The 23266-nt window shown below is 36.5% G+C and overlaps 1 protein-coding gene across 1 annotated transcript in view; it reads right to left on the bottom strand.

The window, feature by feature from the left end:
* Nucleotides 1-18904, bottom strand: part of LOC120078723 (phosphatidylserine decarboxylase proenzyme 2-like) — a 36620-nt gene extending 17716 nt beyond the window's left edge. Inside the window, exons 1-7 of the mRNA XM_039033028.1 lie at nt 18502-18904; nt 18338-18417; nt 17039-17063; nt 15473-15532; nt 14687-14755; nt 2123-2215; nt 1793-1843 (exon numbers count right to left, since the gene is read on the bottom strand). Coding sequence (XP_038888956.1) covers nt 1793-1843; nt 2123-2215; nt 14687-14755; nt 15473-15532; nt 17039-17063; nt 18338-18417; nt 18502-18723 — 600 coding nt within the window. The 5' untranslated portion in view covers nt 18724-18904. The remainder of the gene's footprint in view (nt 1-1792; nt 1844-2122; nt 2216-14686; nt 14756-15472; nt 15533-17038; nt 17064-18337; nt 18418-18501) is intronic.
* Nucleotides 18905-23266: the final 4362 nt, after the last annotated feature.

The following is a 23266-nucleotide window of genomic DNA, read 5'->3' as shown; positions in this document are numbered from 1 at the left end:
ATATCCCACAACACAGCACAACCCCAGCATACCACAAAAATTGACCTCTCTCTCTAAAAGGTGGACGAAAGAGGAACTCCTCGATCATAGCTCGAATGTTCCTCTGGTCAGCAATCCGAACGTCAAACTCCTGCAGGAAGTCACTCCACACAAACCTCGTATACTAACAATCCCATAAGAGATTATCCAGATTTTCCTCTGTCTTCCGACAAAGAATACAACAAAAAGAACCCATTAAAGAGGTCATCTTCCTGAATCCTGGCAAGCCTATCCAAGGTGTTCATCCGACCAAGCAAAACTTGCCAAGTAAAGAACACCATATAGAAGGCGTGGGCTGACAAAACAATAAGAAAAGTTGTGCCTTCAAAGTTACCTTCTTGTGTGCAACCATATTGGACAACTGAAGGAAACTAGTTATTTTAGGAATTTTTCCTTCTTTTTCTTTATTACAATCAACTGGGGTTCTTTTTTTTATAATTATCATTTTTCCTAGGTTCACTAGATTTTCTTGGAATTGATTATATTTTTGTTATATATAAATATGTATAAAGATACATCAAGATGGTCAAAGATGTAGTTTCACAGGGTTTTCTGTTTTTTCTATTACCATCAGGAGATTTTGGGCAAAATCAAGTCATTGACTCTCTGGAAGAGCTTGGCAGCCTTGAGGACTCGCTTAAGGAGGAAAGGTTATCCCTTGAGGCAGAGTTAGCAGAGATGATTAGAAAGGAGAATTTACTTGAAACCTTCTAATATCTGTTCTTTAGCACCTTCTGTGCATAATGTCGAGTTTTGATCAACTATTTGAACCAAGTTCTTAAAGTATTTCAATCAATGAGTTCGACCTTGGTTTGCTAACCAAGTACTACTTGCTCTCAAAGCGTGTACACTTGCGCTCTTTGGGGAGGTGGCTAAGCATCGCATGGAACTTTAATACCATAGTATATGAAATATTTTAAACATATTCCAAGTCAAGCATGCAAGTATTTTAAAGACCAATGGTCCCAAACGACACAAGATTTACTTCTCATTTTAGTTCAAAAAATTTGCTTCCTCAAAGTCATGAAAGAACTTCAAATATATCCTACATATGCAAATTAAAATTAAGTGGCCGATATCTTTAGGAGATTCTTTCTGCCTTTCACTTGGGGAGCATCATTTAGATAAAGTAGGGGAAATGGTGAAAACAATTTAGGTGAAGGTAAGGGTAACATGGTAAAAGAGAAAATATGAGATTTTGCTCTAAACTTTAATCTTAGGCCACTTGTGCAAATATCTATTTATAAGAGATTTTTACCAGATACCCTTGAAAGAAGAAAGCAACCTACATCACAGTCTTAGGCCCTTGGTCTTAGCAATATGCAATAGAATTTTTTTTTTTTTCTTATATCATTTAGCTACAAGAAGAAAACATAACTGAACCGAACCAGTTAGATTTTAGCCACCCAAATGATATCTATGTTATATTTTTTTAATTAAAAAACAGCTCGATTCGGTTTGGTTTTAAATTCGGTTTTGTTCTTTAAACTAAAAACGGTTCGGTTTTAAATTCGGTTTTACTCTTTTTTTAAATATATAAATAAATAAATATATATATTAGTTAAAATCGGTTCGGTTTGGTTTCAAATTCGGTTTTCGAAATTGAAACCAAACCAAACTAAATTAATTCGGTTTCAAAATTTCTTCAAACCGGATCGAACCGCAATTTTCGGTTCACTGAGTTTTCGATTCAGTTCGGTTTTGTAGAAACGGTTCAATTTTTGCAGTTTGAATGACCACCCCTATAACATACCACAATAGATAAGATGCGCTTTGCAAACCGTTTCTCTGTTTCAATCGGGTCCTGCCAATAATATCAAATTGAATAACATAAGTTTTTCTGAAAAAGAAACAAAACATTTCATTGAAAAAATAAAAAGAGACTAGTGATCAAATTGAATAACATAAGTTTATCTGAATTCACTAAAAACGTGAAATAAATATTTTCACACCACAGTATAAGATACACCACAAACAAACATGATTCTTAGGTTGTTTTTAGTTGTCATAAAAAAAAAATTAAAAAGAAAGAAAGACACGAACACACAAACAATATTAGAAATGCTAATGATATATTGCACACCTCAACAGAACATGACAAAGAAATTTTGCCAACCACTGCATTAGGTGGTGATGGATCCAACAATTCGAGTTCCTCAGTATCAGAGTCTGAATCCTGCAATGCCACATTAGAATAAAATTTGTCCATCAAAGTAACACAAAGTGGAAAAATTCTTCTTCTTTTTTTTTTTTTTTTTTTGATAAGAAAAGATTTACAAACAGTATCTGAATGCTTCAATAACAAAACTAGGCTTTTTGCTTTGCAATAGAAGTTTTTTAAAATAATTCACGCCTTCGTCCCGTTGACAAGCTTTTATATGCAGTTTTATGGAAGTCAAAAAGTCCCAGGAAAATAAATATCCTTATCTGGATATGGTTAATGGAAGCTTGAACACATCAAAGATTCTGCAAAAGAAGCTCCTAAGCAATCATTATTGCCATCAGTTTGTCCTTTATGTGTGAAGAACGGAGAATGTCTCAATCATATCTCCTTCCTTTACTCTTACTCTTAATGGTGCTAGTTTAATTTATTTCATTTGCTCGATCTCAAGTGGGTCTTTCCCAACCATTTCAGAGACAATGTCCTTCAAATTCTTTGCGGGCCATCTTTGAGATTGAACATGCACTTATTATGGACCAATGCAGTTAAAGGTCTTTTTGTCTGAGTTATGCAACGAAAGAAATCAGCACATTTTTCAGGATTCCCCTTGGTCACATGTTGAATATTATTCAGCCCACCTAAGGCCTTATCTTGGTGCTCATTATCTGAATTCTTCAAGGGTTACTCTATTCAAGATTTGAATAAAATTTGGGGGAGTTTCATTGTTTCTTCTTTATTTCTATATGTTTTCTTGTACTTTTGTTTCCTCTATACTTCCAATTGGAGTTGGTCTCAGCTATTTGAAAGTCACGGAGGCCAAAGAAGGTTAATATACTTTTGCGGATTCTTCTCAATGGAAGTCTTAATTCTTCATAAATTTTGCCAAAAAAAAAAAAAAAGCTCCCTCTGCAGTATCTTATACCCTTGGTTTGTTCCTCTTGTTGGGCTAATGGCGAACACCTCAATCATATTTTTTTCTATTGCCATTGTTCACATTGGTGATGGATCAAGCTCTTCTCTATCTTCGATCCTCAATGGGCATTTTCATTTCAAACAAGAGATAATGTTTGCAACTTCTATGTGGTCCATGCATGATCTCAATGCCATATATTCTTTGGACTGATGCAGTGAAAGCTATTCTTTATGAATGTAGATGAAAAGAAACCAACTTATATTTCAGGGGAAGGCTTGTTTGTGCATTGATGTTTTGAATCAGCTCATTTGAACTCTTCTTCATCGTGTTCTCTTTCTAAAAGCTTTAAAGGGTTTTCTATTGAAGACATTTATTGTAGTTGGGAGAGCTTTATAGTTCATTTTAACATAGTTCTCTAACTTTTTTGTTTACTTTATTATCATTGTTGTTGTTACTTTTATTTGGTATTTTTGTTTCCTTTGTATCTTCGTATCTTAGAGCATTAGTCTTTTTTCATTTTCTTGTGAAAGTTGTGGTCTCCTTTCAAAGAAAATTTGTTGCTTTTGTAATATCATATGGATTCTAATTTTATGGTATCTCAATTTGAGGTCAATATTGGAGTAAATCTGTTATCCCTGCAGCTCATCTAGCAATTCCTCAATCAGGAGAATGGGAAATTTGTTGGGGATTGTCACATTGTTCACTGCACGATAATCAACTCCAAACCTCCATCACCAGTAAAACAACGCTAGAGTAGGGACTCACACTTCATTGTATAATGCCTAAGTTCAGCATTTCATCTACCATTCTTTCAATTTCATTTTTCTGGGTGTGTGGGTACCTATAGGGTCATACATTCATAGGAGGGATGCCTTCTACTAAGTGGATATCAAGGTCAATGTTCCGATAGGGAGGCCTTTAGACACCTGAAAACGCTTTCATACTCATTCAGTAGTTGCTGCAACTACCTATGTAAATGTCCAATTTGTTGCAAGTTCATAGGTAGATGTCAAAAGAGTACGGTTCATACAGATTCGCATCAATTCAATACTACAAAGCACAAAATTGCTTAGAGCAACGCTACAACCATTTAACCAGCAAAGCATCATTTTGTAATTTCAAGTTGCCAATGCCTAAACCTGCTGCCTCCACTAGTTCCAACACAACCTCCCACTTGACAACATGAGAACAACCTCCCACCAGGAAAGTACTTCAATATGAATTTCCCAATCTCTTCACGTCAACTCATGAAAAGGAAGCCTCCATTTCCACCTTATGGAATGTTCAATCTAAAACTTGGAATTTCTGTTGAAGGAGAAATCTCAACGAAAATGAAATTGATGAATGGGCTCACCCCATTACTTTAATATCCTTTTTTACACATACTAAGAGGACCGGCTTTTGGAGATGGAATTTGGAAAAGGATGAGAACCTTTTGTCTGAATCACAAAGTGCTAAACTTGCCTTACCAACCGAAAACATTGCGAACAATTCATACCACCATATTCGGATAGGAAAAATGCTAAAGAAGGTAAAAATTTTTATTTGAAAACCCAGTTGCGTCCGCATCAACACTCAAGAATCAAGATAAGCTGCAAAAGGGAGCTCCTTGGCTTAATTTATAGTCCATCTACTGCCCCTTATGTGTTAAAGAAACTAAATCCCAAATGCACATTTAGCTCCAGCTCCTTAGCATCACAGCTTTGGAACAATATCCTTTCTGGTTTCTACCTTTGGATGGTTGATGTATTTCTTCAAAACAGAGGGCTGTCTTTCTTGAATACAGAGGGCTGTTCTTGACTTTACTTGCTTGTCTTGTGTTGATTCTTTAGGTTTTTGTTTTAAATTTCAGGACATTTGTTTGTAATCTTGTTTCTTGGAAATTTTGGGTGTAATCTTGATTCTTGAAATAAAGTTACCGTTGGTAACTTTTAATTTAGGTTGTAAAAGGAGTTTAGTATTTAAACTAAACTCTCTCCACATTTAATACAACTTTGAAGCATTTTTTTCAGAATTGAGTTCCATTCTCACTTTGCACATCAAGTTTTGGTATCAGAGCCCTACGATAGTGGGAACTCTATGGCTAACAAGAACGTAGCACTCAAAGGGAAGGGTGTCAACCCCCAACCCGAGGATGTCGAGCCTCTAACCCCTAAGACTTCTACTACCTGATTGATGACTGTAGAAGAATCTCCAGGAGAAATGAAGATCGGCATGACAGAAATTACTCGAGCAATTGAACGGCTGTCAAGGCAAATGGAAGAGGTGCTGGCTACCCTTCCTCCACGATGACTTGGAAACAGAGGAGAAGAGAGACAGAGAAGGAATAGTGACAAGAAGGAATTGGCAGACAACCAAGACAAGAATCTGAGAGAGAATCCGATTCTTCACCGAGAAACCATGTTGCTCCAAGATTCCAAGAAGTTAACCAAGAAGATCAAGAAAGTGAGTTTACTTCTTTTGAGAGTGAAGTTTTTAGACTAAACCAACCAAGAAGACGAAATTTTCAGAGACATTATAATCAAGAACGAGAAGAGAGGCAGCAAGATTATAAAATGAAGATTGATTTGCCAACCCTCAGCGGTAAGCTAGGCCTTGAACCCTTTCTTGATTGGATCAAGAATGTTGAGAGTTTCTTTGAATACATTAATACACCTGAGAGTAAGAAGGTGAAGCTTGTAACATTTAAGTTGAAATCGGGCGCTTCTTCATGGTGGGATCAGATCCAAATGAACAGAAGATTAATTGGAAAAGGCCCAATCAAAAGATGGACACAGATGCTGAGGATGATGAAGGAAAGATTCCTTCCAGCCAACTATGAGCAAATTTTACTGGCCATCCGCCGAGAGTTTCGGATTTAATACCGATATTTTAGCAACAAAACCAATAAATCTAAGCATAGTGCTTGGTGTATTGATTTTTTTTGGAAAGGGAGTGTGTGCAAGTTGTTTATTTCAAGAATAGGTTGGATACAACCAACTGTACTCAACAATATCAGAAATGCAGACAAGGCACTCGAAGTGTAGCTGATTATGCTGAAGAATTTCATCGATTGAGTGCAAGAGCAATGATTAATGAGAGCGAAAACTACCAGATCGCTAGATTCGTTGACGGCCTTAAAGAAGACATTCAAGAGCAGATGGATCTTCACACTACCAGCAGCCATATCAATGGCGTACAAGGCTGAACTCGAGCTGGAAAGAAGGCAGAAACGTAACAGCTACAAGAAGTCGCCATGGGACAGATCCTTCAATCCAATTCAACGGAAAAGCAGTGATGTCAGTAAATCCACTCAAGGTGGGAATGCCAGCAAGCCAAAAAATGACCAGCCTTCCTAGTTGAACCAAGGGGCAAAGGCTCAAGATCTACCAACAAGAAGAGGAGGAACCAGTACTTACCAACGACCCAATCTTGGCAAGTGCTTCCGGTGTGGTCAGCAAGGACACCTGTCCAATGAGTGCCCACAAAGAAGAGCAGTAGCCTATGCTGATGGAGAGGAATCTCAACAAGAGGAGGAGGAACAAAATTCTAAAGGGGAATGTGATGAACTTGCTCCAGATGATGGGGAAAGGCTCTCTTGTGTGCTTTAAAGAATTCTACTTGCACCAAAAACTGAAGTCCACCTACAAAGACACTCCCTTATCCAAACAAGGTGCACCATAGATGGAAAAGTGTGCAATGTTATCATAGGTAGCGGTAGCAGTGAGAACGTGATCTCATGCAAAATTGTGCAAGCGTTAAATCTCAAGCTTGATCCCCACCCTCAACCCTACAAAATCAGCTGGATCAAAAAGGAAGGAGAAGCCCAAATTAATTTCACTTGCACAGTCCCACTTTCCATTGGTAATCTTTATAAGGACCAAATTGTGTGTGATGTTATTGATATGGATATTTGTCATGTCTTATTAGGCCGCCCATGGCAATATGACTTGCAAGCAATCCATAGGGGAAGGGAGAATGAAAGCCCTCGAACTCTTCCATTCAAGAAGTGTTGAAACTCAAGAAAAAAAAAACTAAGTGTCGAGATCATGTGGTTGAGATTAGGGACAAAGTGTTGTCAAATAGTGAAGGAAAAGTTCGGAGCATAGTAGATTGAAGCTAAAATTTTAACTAAGTATGTAAACTATGCTATGAACTCACAGCATAGTAAAAAAATGAAGAAATTTGACTAAGTGTTCAAACCATGCTGTGAACTTTAAGAAATTCCAAGGCATGAGTTGGCCTAGGTAAGTGAAGAGTTGGCTAAGTGTTAGTAGAGGGATTCAACTTGTAGCATAGTTAAAGTCATAGCATAGTTAAGTAGGAGAAGTCAAAGCATAGTCAAAATCATAACATAGTTAAGTAGAAGTCATAGCATAGTTAAAGTCATAGCATAATTAAGTAGGAGAAGTCATAGCATAGTTGGGTAAGGAACTCATAGCATAGTTGAGAAAGTTCAACTCATAGCATAAACTTGTAGCATAGTTAAGTAAATTCAACTCATAGCATAGTTGAGAAAAACCCCGGAGGCACCTTGTGGACGCATGGAGGGTGACTTGGATGCATATCAATAATCCTAGTTGGACAACTTGAACGCATGCGAAGGGAAAAAAGTTACCTTGAACGCAAAGAAGACATCTTGGAAGCTATGCTATGAGATTAGGGAACTATGCTATGAGAATAAGGAACCATGCTATGAGCATGAAGAGCTATGCTACGAGCATAACAAACCATGCTATGAGCATGGGGAGCTATGCTATACGAATAAGGAATCATGCTATAAGCATGAGGAGCTATGCTAAGCAAATAAAGAACCATGCCATGAGCATGAGGAGCCATGCTATGAGTGAGCTATGCTATGAGCATGAGGATTAGGTGCCTAATTTTGGTTAAGTCATCTTATGTTGAACACATTGTAGGAGGTGATGGAGACATTGGACGCATACTAGGGTGGACATGGACTTTACTTGGGTGCATACTAGGAAAATTTGGATGCATAGAAGAATTATCTTGGGATGTCTAGGGTTAAGTGAACATATAGGGGAAGGATGGTTAAGTATTGAAAAACCATACGTTGAACTATGCACATCCAAGTAAAGAAACTAGGGTTTGACGCATAGTCCTTGGAAGGTGGACGCATGGGGCAGTCTAGGGTAAGAATTTGGCTAAGTGTTGGGCAACAAATGACACAACAAGTGATGAATCCCTAGGAAATTGGAAGCTGGACAAATAGGAGGAGAGCATAGTTAGCCTATGTAAACACTTAGGATATAATCAAGGGAAGAAACTATGCTACGAGAAGGAAGCTTGAACCAAGAATGGAGAGTTGGAGGGAGTTGAACGCATGGGAGAAGAAACCATGTGCCCAAAGTGACTTAGAGAGGAAGAACCATGCGTTGACTTGGTTTACTTGGGGAGCAAGGTACGTGGCTCAACCAAATGAAGTCTTGGATAACTTAAGTAGGAGGTGGACGCTTAGGAGGCAAAGTTGAGCATGCAAAACGTTGAATGGCCACTTCAAAAGAAGGTATGTGTTGGACATTGTTAGGAGAAGACACATCATGCTTGCATGCAAGTAGGTGGTGGCAAGGAATGTGGGTTAGCGACACATGAAGAAGACACTTAGATTTTAAGCAAGGTGGAGATGTCATGCATTGAAAGTAGGAGAGAATGACAAGGATGGTTTGCTAAGGCCTATAAATACCTCGAGGGAGTCTCATTTCACCTCATAACTCAAAGTTCTCTCGAAAAAGACTCAGAAAGGGAGTGTTGGAGGAAGAATTAGGGTTTGAGAAGTGGCTTATGCGTTGAGCTAGTGTACCATGCATTGAGCTGGTGTACCATGCGTTGAGCTAAGGCTATCTATGCATTGAGAAGAAGTTGCCCTGCGTCCACAACTATTTTTGCCAATCCAAAGGTTTAGTTTGGGTCTTTTAAGGTTGGTAAGTTAGGTTTAGGGTTAAGAAGATATTCTAAGATTATTTTTAACCCTAAACACGGGATTCAAAGTTGATTGTTGGATTAATACAGGCTCAAAATTCAAGAGGAAATAGAAAACCAGGGACTTGGAAAACCCTTACCAATGAACTGTGAGTGGTTTATTTTCAATGCTTTGGTTAAATCTTGTTGAAAATAGAGGGCCTTCACATTTTAGCCCTAAGGGCATTTTAGTAATTTCTCTTTGCCCTTGTCTGTATTAGGATTTCCTACGAGTCTATTTATATATGTGCTCTCTCTTGTATGTGATACAGAAAAATAATAAAAAGTATTCTAGCATCATGGTTTTTTCTCCTTGTTCTAGGGTTTTCCACGTAAACGTTGTGTGATCTTCTCCTTTTATTTTCATCATGGTATCAGAGCATGACGATGAAACCCTAGCCGTCATTGACGAGAATCAACCAGTGGAATCACATTTTCCACCAGCCGACAACACCACTTCTATAGGAATTAGTGGCGCCACCGACGCCGACATAGTCGTCGCTGTGCAGGCTACCGTAGAACAGTATTTCCAGACGGCTCTTCCACATCTCCTCAAGCCGGCACAACTCTCTGCTACAACTGTGACCGATCCTGCCACAGCCGACTAGCCGAATGGAGCCAACCACACATTCCCGTCCGGTCCAAGCAGCCACCAAACGCGATCAACCACCTAGCCGAACGCCTTCGACCACCAAGCCGCCGCCAGTCTCGACCGGATCCATGCCACAGCTGCCTTCGACCGCCACGCCGCAACTAGCTTCGACCAACTCCACGCCACAGCCGATCGCTCATGGGCTCCCGTGTCGAGCAGCCCCTCAGCCACGCCGAGCAGTAGCGCCACGCCTGGCATTCTGGTTCCGACGGCCTTGAGCAGCGGCACCAGCAGCAACCGGCAAAGTGTTTTTGAGCTTGGAGAGTCCTCTTCTCCTTACCTTAGACAGCAACATGTCCGGTCTGCCACCACCAACTGTATGCAACCTATTCCAAGGAGTCGAGGTACTATAGGTCCCATGAGTTTATCCCCAATAGAGGTCCAACAACAGTTCGCCCATCTTCAACAACAGATAGCAGCTCTTGGGGCGGTTCTTGGGACAACCATAAACACTCAGTGAATACCGATCCACTCAAATCTCTCTTCCAACCTACCAATGTATTCAGAGAATCCGGTAACTTCTTTCCCTACTTTACCCACAACAAATTTCTTGTCTGGATCAATGGGAAATTCTACAAGATTTATTACTGGGGAGAAGTTGAATGGCCAGAACTATTTCTCATGGTCTCAATCTATCAAGATGGCCTTGAGGGACATCATAAATTTGGGTATTTACCGGGTGAGATATCGAAACCTAGACCTGGTGATCCTCAAGAACGCATCTGGAAAGGAGAGGACTCGTTGTTTCGATCAGTGTTAGTGAATAGCATGGAACCACAGATAGGCAAACCCTTATTTTATGCTGCAACCGCTCAGGATATCTGGGATGCAGTTCAAAGGTTATACTCAAAGAGACAGAACGCATCTCGGTTGTATACGTTACGTAAATAGGTCCATGAATGCAAACAAGGAACGATGGACGTGACGTCCTATTTTAACAAGTTGTCTCTACTCTGGCAGGAGATGGACCTGTGTCGTGAGGTTGTCTGGGACTGTCCTTGTGGTGGAGTACAGCATTTCAGGATTGAGGAAACCTATTGGGTGTAATTCGGTACAGTGCGTAGTCGGATATTGGGATAGCGACCAATACCCTCCCTCATGAAAGTTTGCTCAGAGATTCGTCTCGAAGAAGACAGATCAAGTGTCATGAATAACCTCATTAATTCTTCAACAGATTCCGCTGCGTTTAATGCAAAGTCATCTAGACCTGATAGTGATAAGCAGAATAATAGACCTCCTCCAGCCTGTGAACACTGCAAGAAGCCTTGGCATACTAAGGATCAATGTTGGAAGTTGCATGGTCGTCCACCGAATAGTAAACGGCGTCAGTCACACAATAAGTCAAATTCTGGACGGATGCTTGTGAGTGATTCAACAAATGGTAATTCCTAGTCTTGACCTCGATGAATACTCAGAATGATTCTGGTACTATCAGGGTCAGTGTTATTGCCCAATCAGGTACGGTTCAGCCCTTCGGTCTTATTAGTATTAATGGTAAAATGTTGTGGATTCTTGATTCGGGAGCTACGGATCATTTGACCAGATCATTTGACCGGCTCATTAGATCAGTTTATTTCATATTGTCCAAGTGTTGGTAATGAAAAAATTAGGATCGCAGATAGGTCCTTCGCTCCTGTTGCAGGAAATGGTCATCTCTCCCCATTTGAGGGTTTAACCTTATAAGATGTGTTACATGTCCCGAGAATATCTTACAACTTATTGTCTATCAGTAAAATTACGAAAGATTTGACTATCAAGTTGTTTTCTGACCTGATACTCTTTTATTTCAGGACTTGTTTGTTGGAATCAAAAACCTGTTACGAATGTGGTCAAAAAGACCACCTTCAGAAAAACTATGGTTATTTCCAACGAAAAGCTAAAGCTAAACAGGTATCTAGAACCCGACAGTTACAAATGGATGCATTTTTGGGTAGTAGTTACGACAAGTTCCAGGTTGAGGAAAGGCCTGGTGGAAGTATGGAAAGGATGCATACAGCAGAAAACTCTTAGTCATTTGGAGGATACCGTTAAACTGTTCAATGATGATGCTCTTTATAAAATAAATACCAGAGATAATAGGAAAATTTCATACGAAGAAGATACTAAAACTTACGAAAAAATTTGTTTCTTTTGTCTACAGCAAGGACATTACCTGGAAGAGTGTCCTTGGAAATCAGAAAAAGAATTGGAATTAATCGTAAAAGAAAAGGAAGAGGACTAGAAGTTGGCAAGAAATGGGAATTAGTAGAAAAAAAAAAACTAAGAATAATCTCTAATGTAAATTACTTGAGAAACTTGCCTTATAAATAAATAACAAAGATTTGTAAAAGATTGTTTGTTGGATGATGAAATTATAGTACTTGACCCAGTATCTTGATTACTTGTAGAATCATGCTTAGAAGCGGTAGATGGAGGAATCAATCCAACACCTGCAGGTCAGGTGAAAGAAGTGAAGGTGAATCGAGTTATCCTCAAGAACAAGTTATGACGGAAGAACAATCCTAGGACAGATTTGCTCCGACTAACCGAGAGTCTAGGAACAATACAGTTAGACCCTAAGAAAAAATTTGGAATCGAACGACTCGTCATTAGGAGCAACTACTTTTGAAGGAACTACAGATCCAACCGATGCTGAAGCCTAGATCAACCAAAATTTTAAGGTAATGAGATGTCCGAAAGACCTAAAGGTAATTCTGGCGACTTTCCTATCGCAAAGAAGAGCAGAGGATTGGTGGAAAGTGTGGAAAGTAGGAGAAGAGAAGGGAATGAATTAACTTGGAAAGAATTTCGAGAAGCTTTTTATGAGAAATTCTATCCACAATCATTCTGTGATGCAAAACGGAATGCATTCCTACAACTCGTACAAGGGAACATAACGGTTACAAAATATGAACAAAAATACACCGAACTTTCAAGATATGCCCTAAACATTATTGAGGACGAGGTCGAGCATTGCAAGAGGTTTGAGGCTGGATTAAGACAAGATCTGAACCCTTACGACAGCTAGTGTCGCATAGGAGGAATTTTTGAAATTGGTAGAAGTAGCTATGAGAGTAGAAATGAGTTTGATAACTGAAGGACAAAGGAAGGAAGCTAGTGTCTATTTGAATGATTAGTTATGTCATTCGGTCTCTCCAACGGAGCTAGCACCTTCATGAGACTCATGACACAAGTTCTAAATCCTTTCCTTAACAAGTGTCTAGTTGTATACTTTGATGATATCCTTGTATGTAGAAAAACCTTTGAAGAACATATGTCCCATTTACATACCTTATTTAAAACTCTAGCGGACAACCAATTATATATCAACATTAAAAAATGTTCTTTTTTAGTTGAGAAAATTCAACACAAGTCTCAAGTTTAGCACAACGAGTCATCCCCAAACCAATGGACAAACGGAAGCCACTAATTGGACCCTTGGTAATCTTATTCATTACATTGGAGGGGAAAAACCCAAGCAATGGGATCTCATTTTGGCCCAAGCAGAATTTGCATCAACCACATGAAGAATCGCTCAACAGGGAAGCCACCATTTGAACTAGTATATACTAAACTCCCTAGATTAAATGTGGGCCTTACTACCCTACCGTCTTCTATTGATCTTAGCATGGAAGTTGAAGCTATGGCTGAACAAGTTGCTGATTTACATAAAGAAGTAACAGAACACTTGGAAAAGATGAATGTTAAATACAAGACAGCAGCTGACAAGCATAGAAGACCTAAAGAATTCAAGGAAGGAGACTTAGTAATGATCCATCTTCAAAAGAGCCGGTTCCTTGTTGGCACTTACAACAAATTTCAACCGAGGAAGCTAGGTCCATTTCAAATCCTAAAGAAATATGGGGATAATGCTTACAAAATTGAGCTGCCAGGAGATCTTCATATTAGCCCTATCTTCAATGTGGCTGATTTAACCGAGTACTTCCCACCGAATCATCTCAAACTTACAGCCTAAACTCAAGGACGAGTTTCATTTTACTTACACGGGGGCAATTTGATGTATTTCTTGAAAACAGAGGGCTGTATTTCTTGAAAACAAAGGGCTGTTTCTTGAAAAAAGAGGGCTGTTCTTGACTTTTCTTGCTTGTCTTGTGTTCATTATTTATGTTTTTGTTTTAAATTTCAGGATATTTGTTTGTAATCTTGTTTCTTGGAAATCTTGGGTGTAATCATGATTCTTGAAATAAAGTTACCGTTGGTAACTTTTAGTTTAGGTTGTAAAAAGGAGTTTAGTATTTAAACTAAACTCTCTCCACATTTAATACAATTTTGAAGCATTTTTTTCAGAATTGAGTTCCATTCTCACTTTGCACATCAATGGTTTTCTGTCATACCTAGGGATATCTCCACCTTCATGCCAAACATCATTGTGGGTCACCTTTCAAGAAGTCTAAGAAGACTCTTTGACAAAATATCACTCGAGCTTTTATGTAGAATCTTTGGAAAGAGAGAAATGAACGGATCTTTTCTGACAAGCAACATAAGTTCAACAATTTCTTTGAATACACTATCTTTTTAGCTATGTCATTGAGTAAATTAACTACTCGCTTCTGTAATTACAGTCTTTCCTCCCTCATTTCTCATTGGAAAAGTTTCTTGTAATTATCTCATCGATGGGTTCTCTTTTTTTTAACCATTTCACCTTATGAATAAAATGTTTATGTTTAGGGTTTGATGAGCATTCATATTTTCAATTTCTTGTCCCATCCTCTTTAGTAATTTTTCTCCTTAATGAAATTATATTGTCTGCTATAATAAGAAGAAATCTACTTATACTGTATTACCCCAAAAAATTGTACTAAATAGATAATACTATATAGTAGAAAGATTTGAAATAATATAGAAAGTAACTCGGCACTTGCAAAATACTAGAGTTAACAAAAATGAACGTTTCCATGTTAAGTGTTTCAAGAGATGAAACTAAATGATCATGGATGGGTCCAATATGGTAATAGTTACTCACCTGTGATAGAAATTCAAGTAGATCGATCTCACAATACCCTACAAGGTTGTTTCGGGATATTCTATTAGTCTGCAACATAAAAAGATAGTTAGCGATATTAGATTACACGATTCCATGGAAGGAATCTAAATGAATGCCTGCAAAAGTACATGCTCACATATGTGTGTATTCTTGATCAAAGGAAATAAAAATAAGAATAAAAATTTAATTCTCAAAATTCTTAATAGCACTCAAAGCCATACGTGATGTTGCTGCTACTACATTACATTGTGCAATACTGTAATGTTACTTTCATTGGATATTCTATTAAAAAGTAGCATTCTTTTTAATATTGGACATTACTGCCCCTCTCCTAGTGGTTACAAAGTTATACCCTTCAGATAAAATTATAAAAGCTGGAGAATTTGAAAAACTTGCAAAAGTTTAATTCAGTTTCAAGTCTAGTTTTCTTTCCCCAAATTTTGTTTCTTTCACCCGTTAAAGTAAGCATTAATTTAATTGACATAATTAATTTTTAATAAAATTTATTCAAAATTTTTTATAATCATAAAATTATATTAAATTAAGATATATGATATGCTAAACTAATATTTAAATATCATTAAGTTCTTTCAAGGACTATATTATTTTTGAATTGATAATTAATTCATTTTTCTGTTTATATTGCAGTATTAAGTAAAACTGAAGTTTCAGAAACTTAAAGCTTAGAAACCTTTTCTTTTCTGGTAAATCCTAAACAAACCGTAAACAAAGTTAAAACCATTCAACCTTAAAAATTATTACTACCTCAAAAACAGAGATTCTCGCAATATGAGGTCCATCTTTTTCCAAGAGAAGCTTCTTTTCCTGAGAAAAAAATGTTGTATTTAAACAAAGCTTCATATGTCAGGTGATTCAGATATTATATACCTACGTATTAAATGTGACCTAACAGTTCTAAACTGAAGGATAAGCATAAAAAATCATTCATATTTGATTGGTTCATTACGTTAGCATAAATCCTTACTTCAGATTAATTAATGATATAAAATAGAGTTTCTTTTATTTTCTTTCTTTTAAGGAAACAAAAATCTTCATGGATTGTTTTTTAAAACAAATCTTCATGGATGAAATGAAAAATTACATAAGAGTAGCAGCAAATATAGAACAAAACACAATTACATGATTCAAAAAACACACAATTCATAAAACAAAAACTACACTAGAACTCTGTTCCAAAAAAATAAAATAAAACTGTCTGCTTGCATGTTTGAAAATTCTAAAAGAACTTTAACGACTGAAAGCTAATAGGGAGAAAACGGCACCAACTGAAGGAGGAACACAAGGCAACTGCAGCAAAACAGAAACTTTGACGACACAAGAAACCGAATAGTGAATACCAAACCATGAGGACACAAAAGCTTCAGAACGTAAAGTTTTCAAAGCTTCCAAGTTCCAATTTCTAAACATCAAGAAACTTTTAAACTTTTAAGAAACTGTAGCCTTCTTCCCGACTTCCAAAACAGCATTTCATCAAAATCTGGGATCGTTAAGTTATTCATAACTTTGATTTGACAAATGACAAGTCATTCAATCAGCAACAAAATAAGGATTGACCATCAGGACTTGAGAATTCAGCGACAACAAACAACAGCAAACCAACAAAAACTAGCTCTGGTTCAGTAAGGAACCTAAAAGCACTTTAGATTTCAAAACAAAAAGGTAACTTTCCTCATGAGATGAGGAAAAGAAAACCATCCTTCAAAACAGTAGCTTCAGAAATAAAACAGTAACTTCCTTCATTTTGGCAGGTTGGGGTGATAAAGGGCGGTTTTTGTGATATGCTGTGGTATGTACTATTTTGTGGGGGGTTTAAGGTGAGAGAAACAACCAAATCTTAAGAGGGTGCAGGAGTTCTTCTGGCAATGTTTGGTTCCTTTGTTAGATTCTTTGCTTTTCTTTGGACCTCTGTTTCTCGACTCTTTTGCAACTACTCGTTTAGTTTTATTTCTCTTGATTGAAGCCCCTTCTTGTAGTCTCGCTCCTTTTTGTGAGCTTTTCCTTTTCGTTTTCTTGTGTATTCTTTCATTTTTTATTCTCAGTGAAAGTCGAGTTTTTTCATTAAAAAGAAGAAGAGAAGGAATATAAGTGGCGCAAAAATCCTCTAACTATAAGAAAGTAAAACAATCATAGATTATGATATAATCAAAGAAAAACGATAAATGTGAAACTTAAATAAGATTTGTAGATGCTCAAGAAGTGACAGGGAAAGCATTTTAAATACAAAAGCAAATAAAATTTTCAATTTAGTTGGATGCAACGCAAGTAAGGAAACTCAATTTGCTGCAAAACAATAGAGGTCCGAGTACTCACAGAGTTCCATGCTGGTTCTTTAGTGCTGCAGAACCAATGAAGCCCAATCAACAAACTCAACATTATATATTTACGTATATGTATATGGAAGGGTATTTGAAGCAGCAGAGTCAAGATTACTCAATAATACAAAAAATAAATTGAATAAAATTTTACGACCATGTCATAGATATCATTTGGATAAGGGATTCCATGGTACATTTCTATGATATAGAAAACATTCAAAGAAAGGTGAAGCCACCATCCTCCAATTTTACCTAGGGCTCCTAGAAAATGGTGGTCAAAATTGAAAATGTCTCAAATGATAAAATCAAATTGGCCAGTCCAGACAAGAAAGTAAAAGTTTGTAGGCAATTGAAAATGACAGAAACTCCAAAGTCAAAACTTGTGAATTTAAGTTTACAATCATAGGTAAATTTTACAAGACTACTAGTACAGTTAAATTTATACCTCTTTTTATTCCTGTAGTCCTGAAATCTGATTAAAAAAAATCTACAATTCCTACGTTCAAATTCAAACGAATCCCATGAAAATAACCAGCCTCCAGAATAACGATTTCGCTTCTTTCTTAAACTTTGTGATTCTCATCAGATAAGTTTTCTGTATTAAGTGAACTGTTCATCAATCAGAAAATTTGCAACTTTGTCAACACTCTCCTGGATAAGAAACCATGTAATTGAATGAAAGATTTTCCTCTTTTCTCTAAATCTAACGACTAAAAGCACTTTTCTGCTCTAGCATTCAATTCAATGGTTAATAGACATTTAAACAGCTATAAAAGTTAGAAAACGCAACTGTATCTCTTAAGTTGTAGATATTGCTATTACTGTTTCCAGTTTCCCACCATGTGTCAATATTTGGGGAGAAAGCAAAGGTTTGTGTGGTAACTGTAGTATTTCAATACCCATAGTCGTAATTTCCCCAAATGAAACTTTCCAGAACAGTAAACCAACCTTTGCTTTTTCCCTTTATACCCTAAAAAATTCCCTTCTCTCAGATGGAACAACATTTTCCAACTACAAGATTCCCATATTACCTAATTAATAACAATAAAACGGTACTTCATTTCAGCTATAGTAGGTAGCAGAACAAGGTAACTTTACAGCAGGCAATCGAGAAAAAGCTATGCAGTCAAGGAATATACGTGCGCGTGTGTTACTTGCTTTTCGTCAAGAATCAGGTAGGTTAAAGATAAGCAGAGCACTGCCAAAAGTTTAACCAAACACATTCTCAAAAGAACAGAGACAAGAAAAAGGAGACTAAGTCACCACAACTTGGTCAAAGAATCATTCACTTAACTGATCAGAGATTCCCGTCCGAAAAGTCTGCTCTCCAAAAGAAACACAAGCGAGCCACTTGTCCTTGAAATTCATTCGCGCCTGAAAACAAACATTATAGCAAAACACATCAAACAGAGAGACAAATCAAAGCAACAAAGCGTTAAGGTAGAGTCAAAGAATTACACGAATAAGAGTTAGAATAGCGATTCCAGCGAAATCCTCCACAGAGCCAAGTTTGGTATGAGAATGAAAACCTCGGCCATTGGTGGTGCCTTTACGGCGCCTACGAAGAAAGCGACGAAGATGCACACGATCCTTGAATCGAGCAATACGCGATTCTTCAGCATCAGGATCGGAAGAAGAGGAAGAGGAAGAAGAATCGATCTTGGAATTGCCATTCCCCATTATTGGCTCTGCTCTTGGGAGCTTCGATTTTCAGGTACTGGAGTGCGCTGTGGAATATGGGAAAAGGCGTAGCCAGAGAAGTTCATAACGACGATTTGACTTTGTTGGGCTTTTTGGGGTATTTGTCTGTATTTGTTCAATGATTTGATTATTTTGAAGGTGAATTGGAAGAATGTCAGTCAATTCAACTTTTCCTTTTTTGTCTGCCTTATTATACTGTGTATCGTGCTCTGCTTGCTGGCGGCTATTTCTATAAAGCATCCAATCTTTTTTCTATTACTTTTCTTTTTTGTTTGGACCTTTTCATTGCTTTTGTCTTTTATTATTCATTGGTGGAACCATATTAACAGGCTCCTTGGACCTTATCTGCATTCTCGAATCTCGATACCTGGCGAGTGGCAACCCTTACTCAAAGTCGAATATGATTTGTAGTTCCTTTCATAACATTCTCATTTTTTTTTCTGTTCCTATTTTTCATTTTTATTCTTTTTAAGAATTTGACTTGATAATCGTTATCATTTCTTCTTTCTTCAAAATACAAACTCCTATTCTATTTTTATTTTATTTTATTTATTTCCATTTTGAATAAAAAAAATTGGGCTGGGCTCATTGGTAGGTGGACGTGATTCAATTCCCAACTAAGGCATTATTTTTATTTTTAATTTCTTTTCTTTCTATATTATTTTTGCTATATTTCTTTCCTTAATATTTATAGAATAATTTAGTTTTGAATTTTAAATTTTTCAATATTTAGATTTATTTGTTATTTTGATTTTCAAATGTCAAATTTTCAATATATATATATTTAAATATTTTTTAATTTTAAATTTTGAATTCTATATGTTTATATATTATTTTAAATTTAAATTTATTATTTTTAGCACATTCAAAACCGGTACAATGTATTAATTTTATTTATTAAGATATTCATTTAGGTTCACTTTAATATTTTACAACCACAACATTTACATAATAATATAATTAATTTGGATTTAAGTCAACAACATTTAACACAAATGACTTAGGTGAAAAATAATATCGCAAATCAAATTTTAGTAAAGATTGTTTTTAAATATAGGAAATTGAGTCAACTTATTTACAAATATAGCAACATGTCATTGTCTATCAGTGTGATACTGTACACTAATAGATATCTATCATACTATACACTAATAGATATCTATCAGTGTTAGTCTGACCTAGAAAGATGTCTATTAGTATCTATCATTGATAGGCAGTTACATTTTGCTATATTTGAAAATATTTTCAACATTTTTGTCATTTAAAACAATCACCCTTTTAGCAACATATGAATGATAAAAACAATTGTATTATAGTTATTAGTTTTCACTAGAAGAAATTCGGGCTTCAATGTCGGTTGAAAATAGTATTATCGGATGTATTATGTCGGTTGAAAAAAACGGATCTTCAATGTCGGTTTTAAACCGACATAGGCCTCCCATTATTTTTTTTTTAATTTTATCAAAATTTTCATTTCCCTCTCGTGCATTGTGCCCTAAATTTCATCTCTCAGCTCTCTCACTTTACCAAAAGTACTAAAACTCAAACCCTCGATCGGCGTTTGCCTACCCAAACAAACTCTCTCCTCTCTCGGTAGCTGCTGGTCGGTCGTTTGCCTTCAGGTGGGGTTATCTTCATTGGGCGGTCTCACCTTCACTCGTTCAATATAAAACCAGTGCGATTCTCTCTCTCTCGTTCGGTCATCCGACGGTCTCACCTTCGCTCGCTCAGTCACATGCCTTGCTAGAATCGGAAACGAGCTCGTCATCCAAGCTTCTCCATCGCAGGTATTCCATATTCTCCATTTTCTCCATAGTTCTTTCCATTTTTCCTCCGAACCTGCCTCCTTAGATCAGGTATTCCATATTCTCCCTTTTCTCCATTGTTTGATAAAGGTATCGATTTACTAGATGGAATGTAGTTGGAGTTCAAGGTGTGTCATGTGGTAGAATTATAACAGCTTTATACCAGCTGATAATTTAGGATAATGGTCTTCACACTTGCACAAATTGTGAGAATTTGTATCAGCTCTGTACCAACTGCCTAATTTTCCTCCCCTCTTCTGGCTTCTAAAAAAATAAAATAACAAAACAAAAACTGCAACTTTGAATAGAAGATAACAGTGTTTTCTTCTAGTTTTATACTGCTGGTTTAGCTGAAATAAGCATTCTGCTTTTTGCTTACCTAATTTCTGGTTTAGCTGAAATAAATAAGCATTCTGTCAAATTTATATTGCTGTTTTTTACATTTAGGCTGTTGATTTTCAGCTTTTTGCTTGGTAAATTCCACTTTTAGTTTGTATTTCACAAATCTAGAAATCTGCAGCATAATAGTGACTGAGGATTTTATAGTGGATTTCATGTCCTTTTGTTCATAGGCTCTTCTTTTATTGCATTCACATCCTTTTGTTCTTCATTTTTAATTGTAGCCACCTTGTAGCATTATTTTTCACTGGAATGGAGAGGTGAGAGCAAGAAAGTAGACTATCATCCTGATTAGAACAATTTTATTGTAACATCTTGTGAGATCTCATGTCTTGTTTTCTACATTTTTCTTGTAAACTCTAATTTATACGTCGTGGTTAATGGTTCATGCTTGTCATCTCCATATGTTACCGTTTAGAGTTCTTACCTCCCATTGGCTTTAGCTTAGAATTCACTGCCAGTTTTTGTGTGGTGTTGAGTGAAGTTTTTCATTTGTTAGGTTCAAGTTTGACGTGTAAGGCTAAATTTTGATTCTTGGGGATTTGGAAGGAAGATTAGGAAGATTGCATTGGACGTGTTTTAAGAAGGTTGACGAGTGGAGAAGGTGCACCCAACACAAAAAGGACTTCATAACAACATTAATAACAAGGACAAGGTAATATTTATAAGATGTTTATCTTAAAAGTCTAGTTGTTCTAAATTTTGAAGTTGCATATTTTACAATCATAATTTTATGCTTTTAAATTTTCCCTTGTTATTGTTTTTCTTTCTTTTTTTTTTTTTTTTTTTTTGTAGATTAAGTTGAATATTTTACAATCATGGATAAGTCATGGATAAAAACGAATAGAATGTCAGCTGAGTATGGTTTAGGGGTCGAGGTGTTTATTAAAAATGGTCTACAACATTCAAATATACCGAATGTCATGAGTTGTCCATGTTTGAAGTGTGTTAATGCAAAGACTCTAGATGTGAACAAAATAAGAGAACAATTATTTTTAATGGTATAGATCAAAGTTATCAAACATGGATTTTTCATTGTGAATCATTACCAATTAAGAGGAACAATGAAAATGGTGTCTACTAGTGAAAGAGACGAAGCTGATGAGGATGATGTTGATGTTGATGACACAATTGGAATGTTTGAGGCTGCATACAATAATTATTTTAGTGGAAAGTCCGATAATTTTGAAGAATTATTAGATGATGTGAAGAAACCATTGTACCCAAATTGTAAAACTTTTTTCAAATATTTACAATTGATAAAGTTATATAATTTAAAAGCTAAATTTGGATGGAGCGATAAGAGTTTCACTGAGTTGTTGGAATTAATTCATGACATATTACATAGTCCTAATGAAATTCCAACTTCTACTGATGAAGCAAAAAAGATATTTGGTACTCTTGAAATGAAGTATGAGAAGATTCATGCATGTAGAAATGATTGTTGCTTGTTTAGAAAAGAACTCTCTAATGCAAATGTAAGCCACATTTGTGGTATGTCAAGATGGAAACTTCAAAAAAATTTAAACAAAAGGGCTAAGAATATCCTAGCAAAAGTCATGTGGTATTTCCCCCCAATTCCAAGATTTGAAAGAATGTTTTGAAGTAAAGAGATAGCAAGTTTATTGATGTGGCATGCTAAAAAAAAAGAAACAGATGGTTTATTAAAACATCCCAAAGATGCCCTATCGTGGAAAAAAATAGACAATTTATGGCCAAAGTTTAGGTCAGAACCTAGAAATCTTCGTCTTACTCTTTCGACAGATGGAGTAAATCCACATGGAGATCAGAGTAGTAGATATAGTTATTGGCTAGTGATGTTAGTGACATACAATATACCTCCATGGTTGTGCATGAAGCGAAATTTTTTTATGTTGACTGCACTAATGTCTGGTCCTAAACAACTGGGAAATGGCATAGATGTTTATTTAGCTCTGTTAGTAGATGACTTGAAAAAACTTTGGAAAGATGGGGTAGAATGTTACGATGCATATGAAGAACAACATTTCATGCTTAAAGCCATTTTATTGTGGACCATTAATGATTTTCTTGTGTATGGTAACTTGTGTGGTTGTACGGTTAAAGGATATCATGCATGTCCAATTTGTGGAGAGAATACTTCATCCACTTATTTACCAAAAGGGAAGAGTATGGCATATCTCGGGCATCACAGGTTTCTACCCCGCCATCATCCATATAGGAAACAAAAGAAAGCTTTTAATGGCGCACAAGAATTAGAATTTGATCCAAAACGATTGAATGGGGGAGAAATTCTTGCAGAAACAAGTAAGTATCAATATTCATTTGGTAAGAAAAGT

This window comes from Benincasa hispida, chromosome 5 (assembly GCF_009727055.1).
Source record: "Benincasa hispida cultivar B227 chromosome 5, ASM972705v1, whole genome shotgun sequence".
NCBI classification, from domain to species: Eukaryota; Viridiplantae; Streptophyta; class Magnoliopsida; order Cucurbitales; family Cucurbitaceae; genus Benincasa; species Benincasa hispida.
This window is presented reverse-complemented; position numbering and strand designations above follow the sequence as displayed.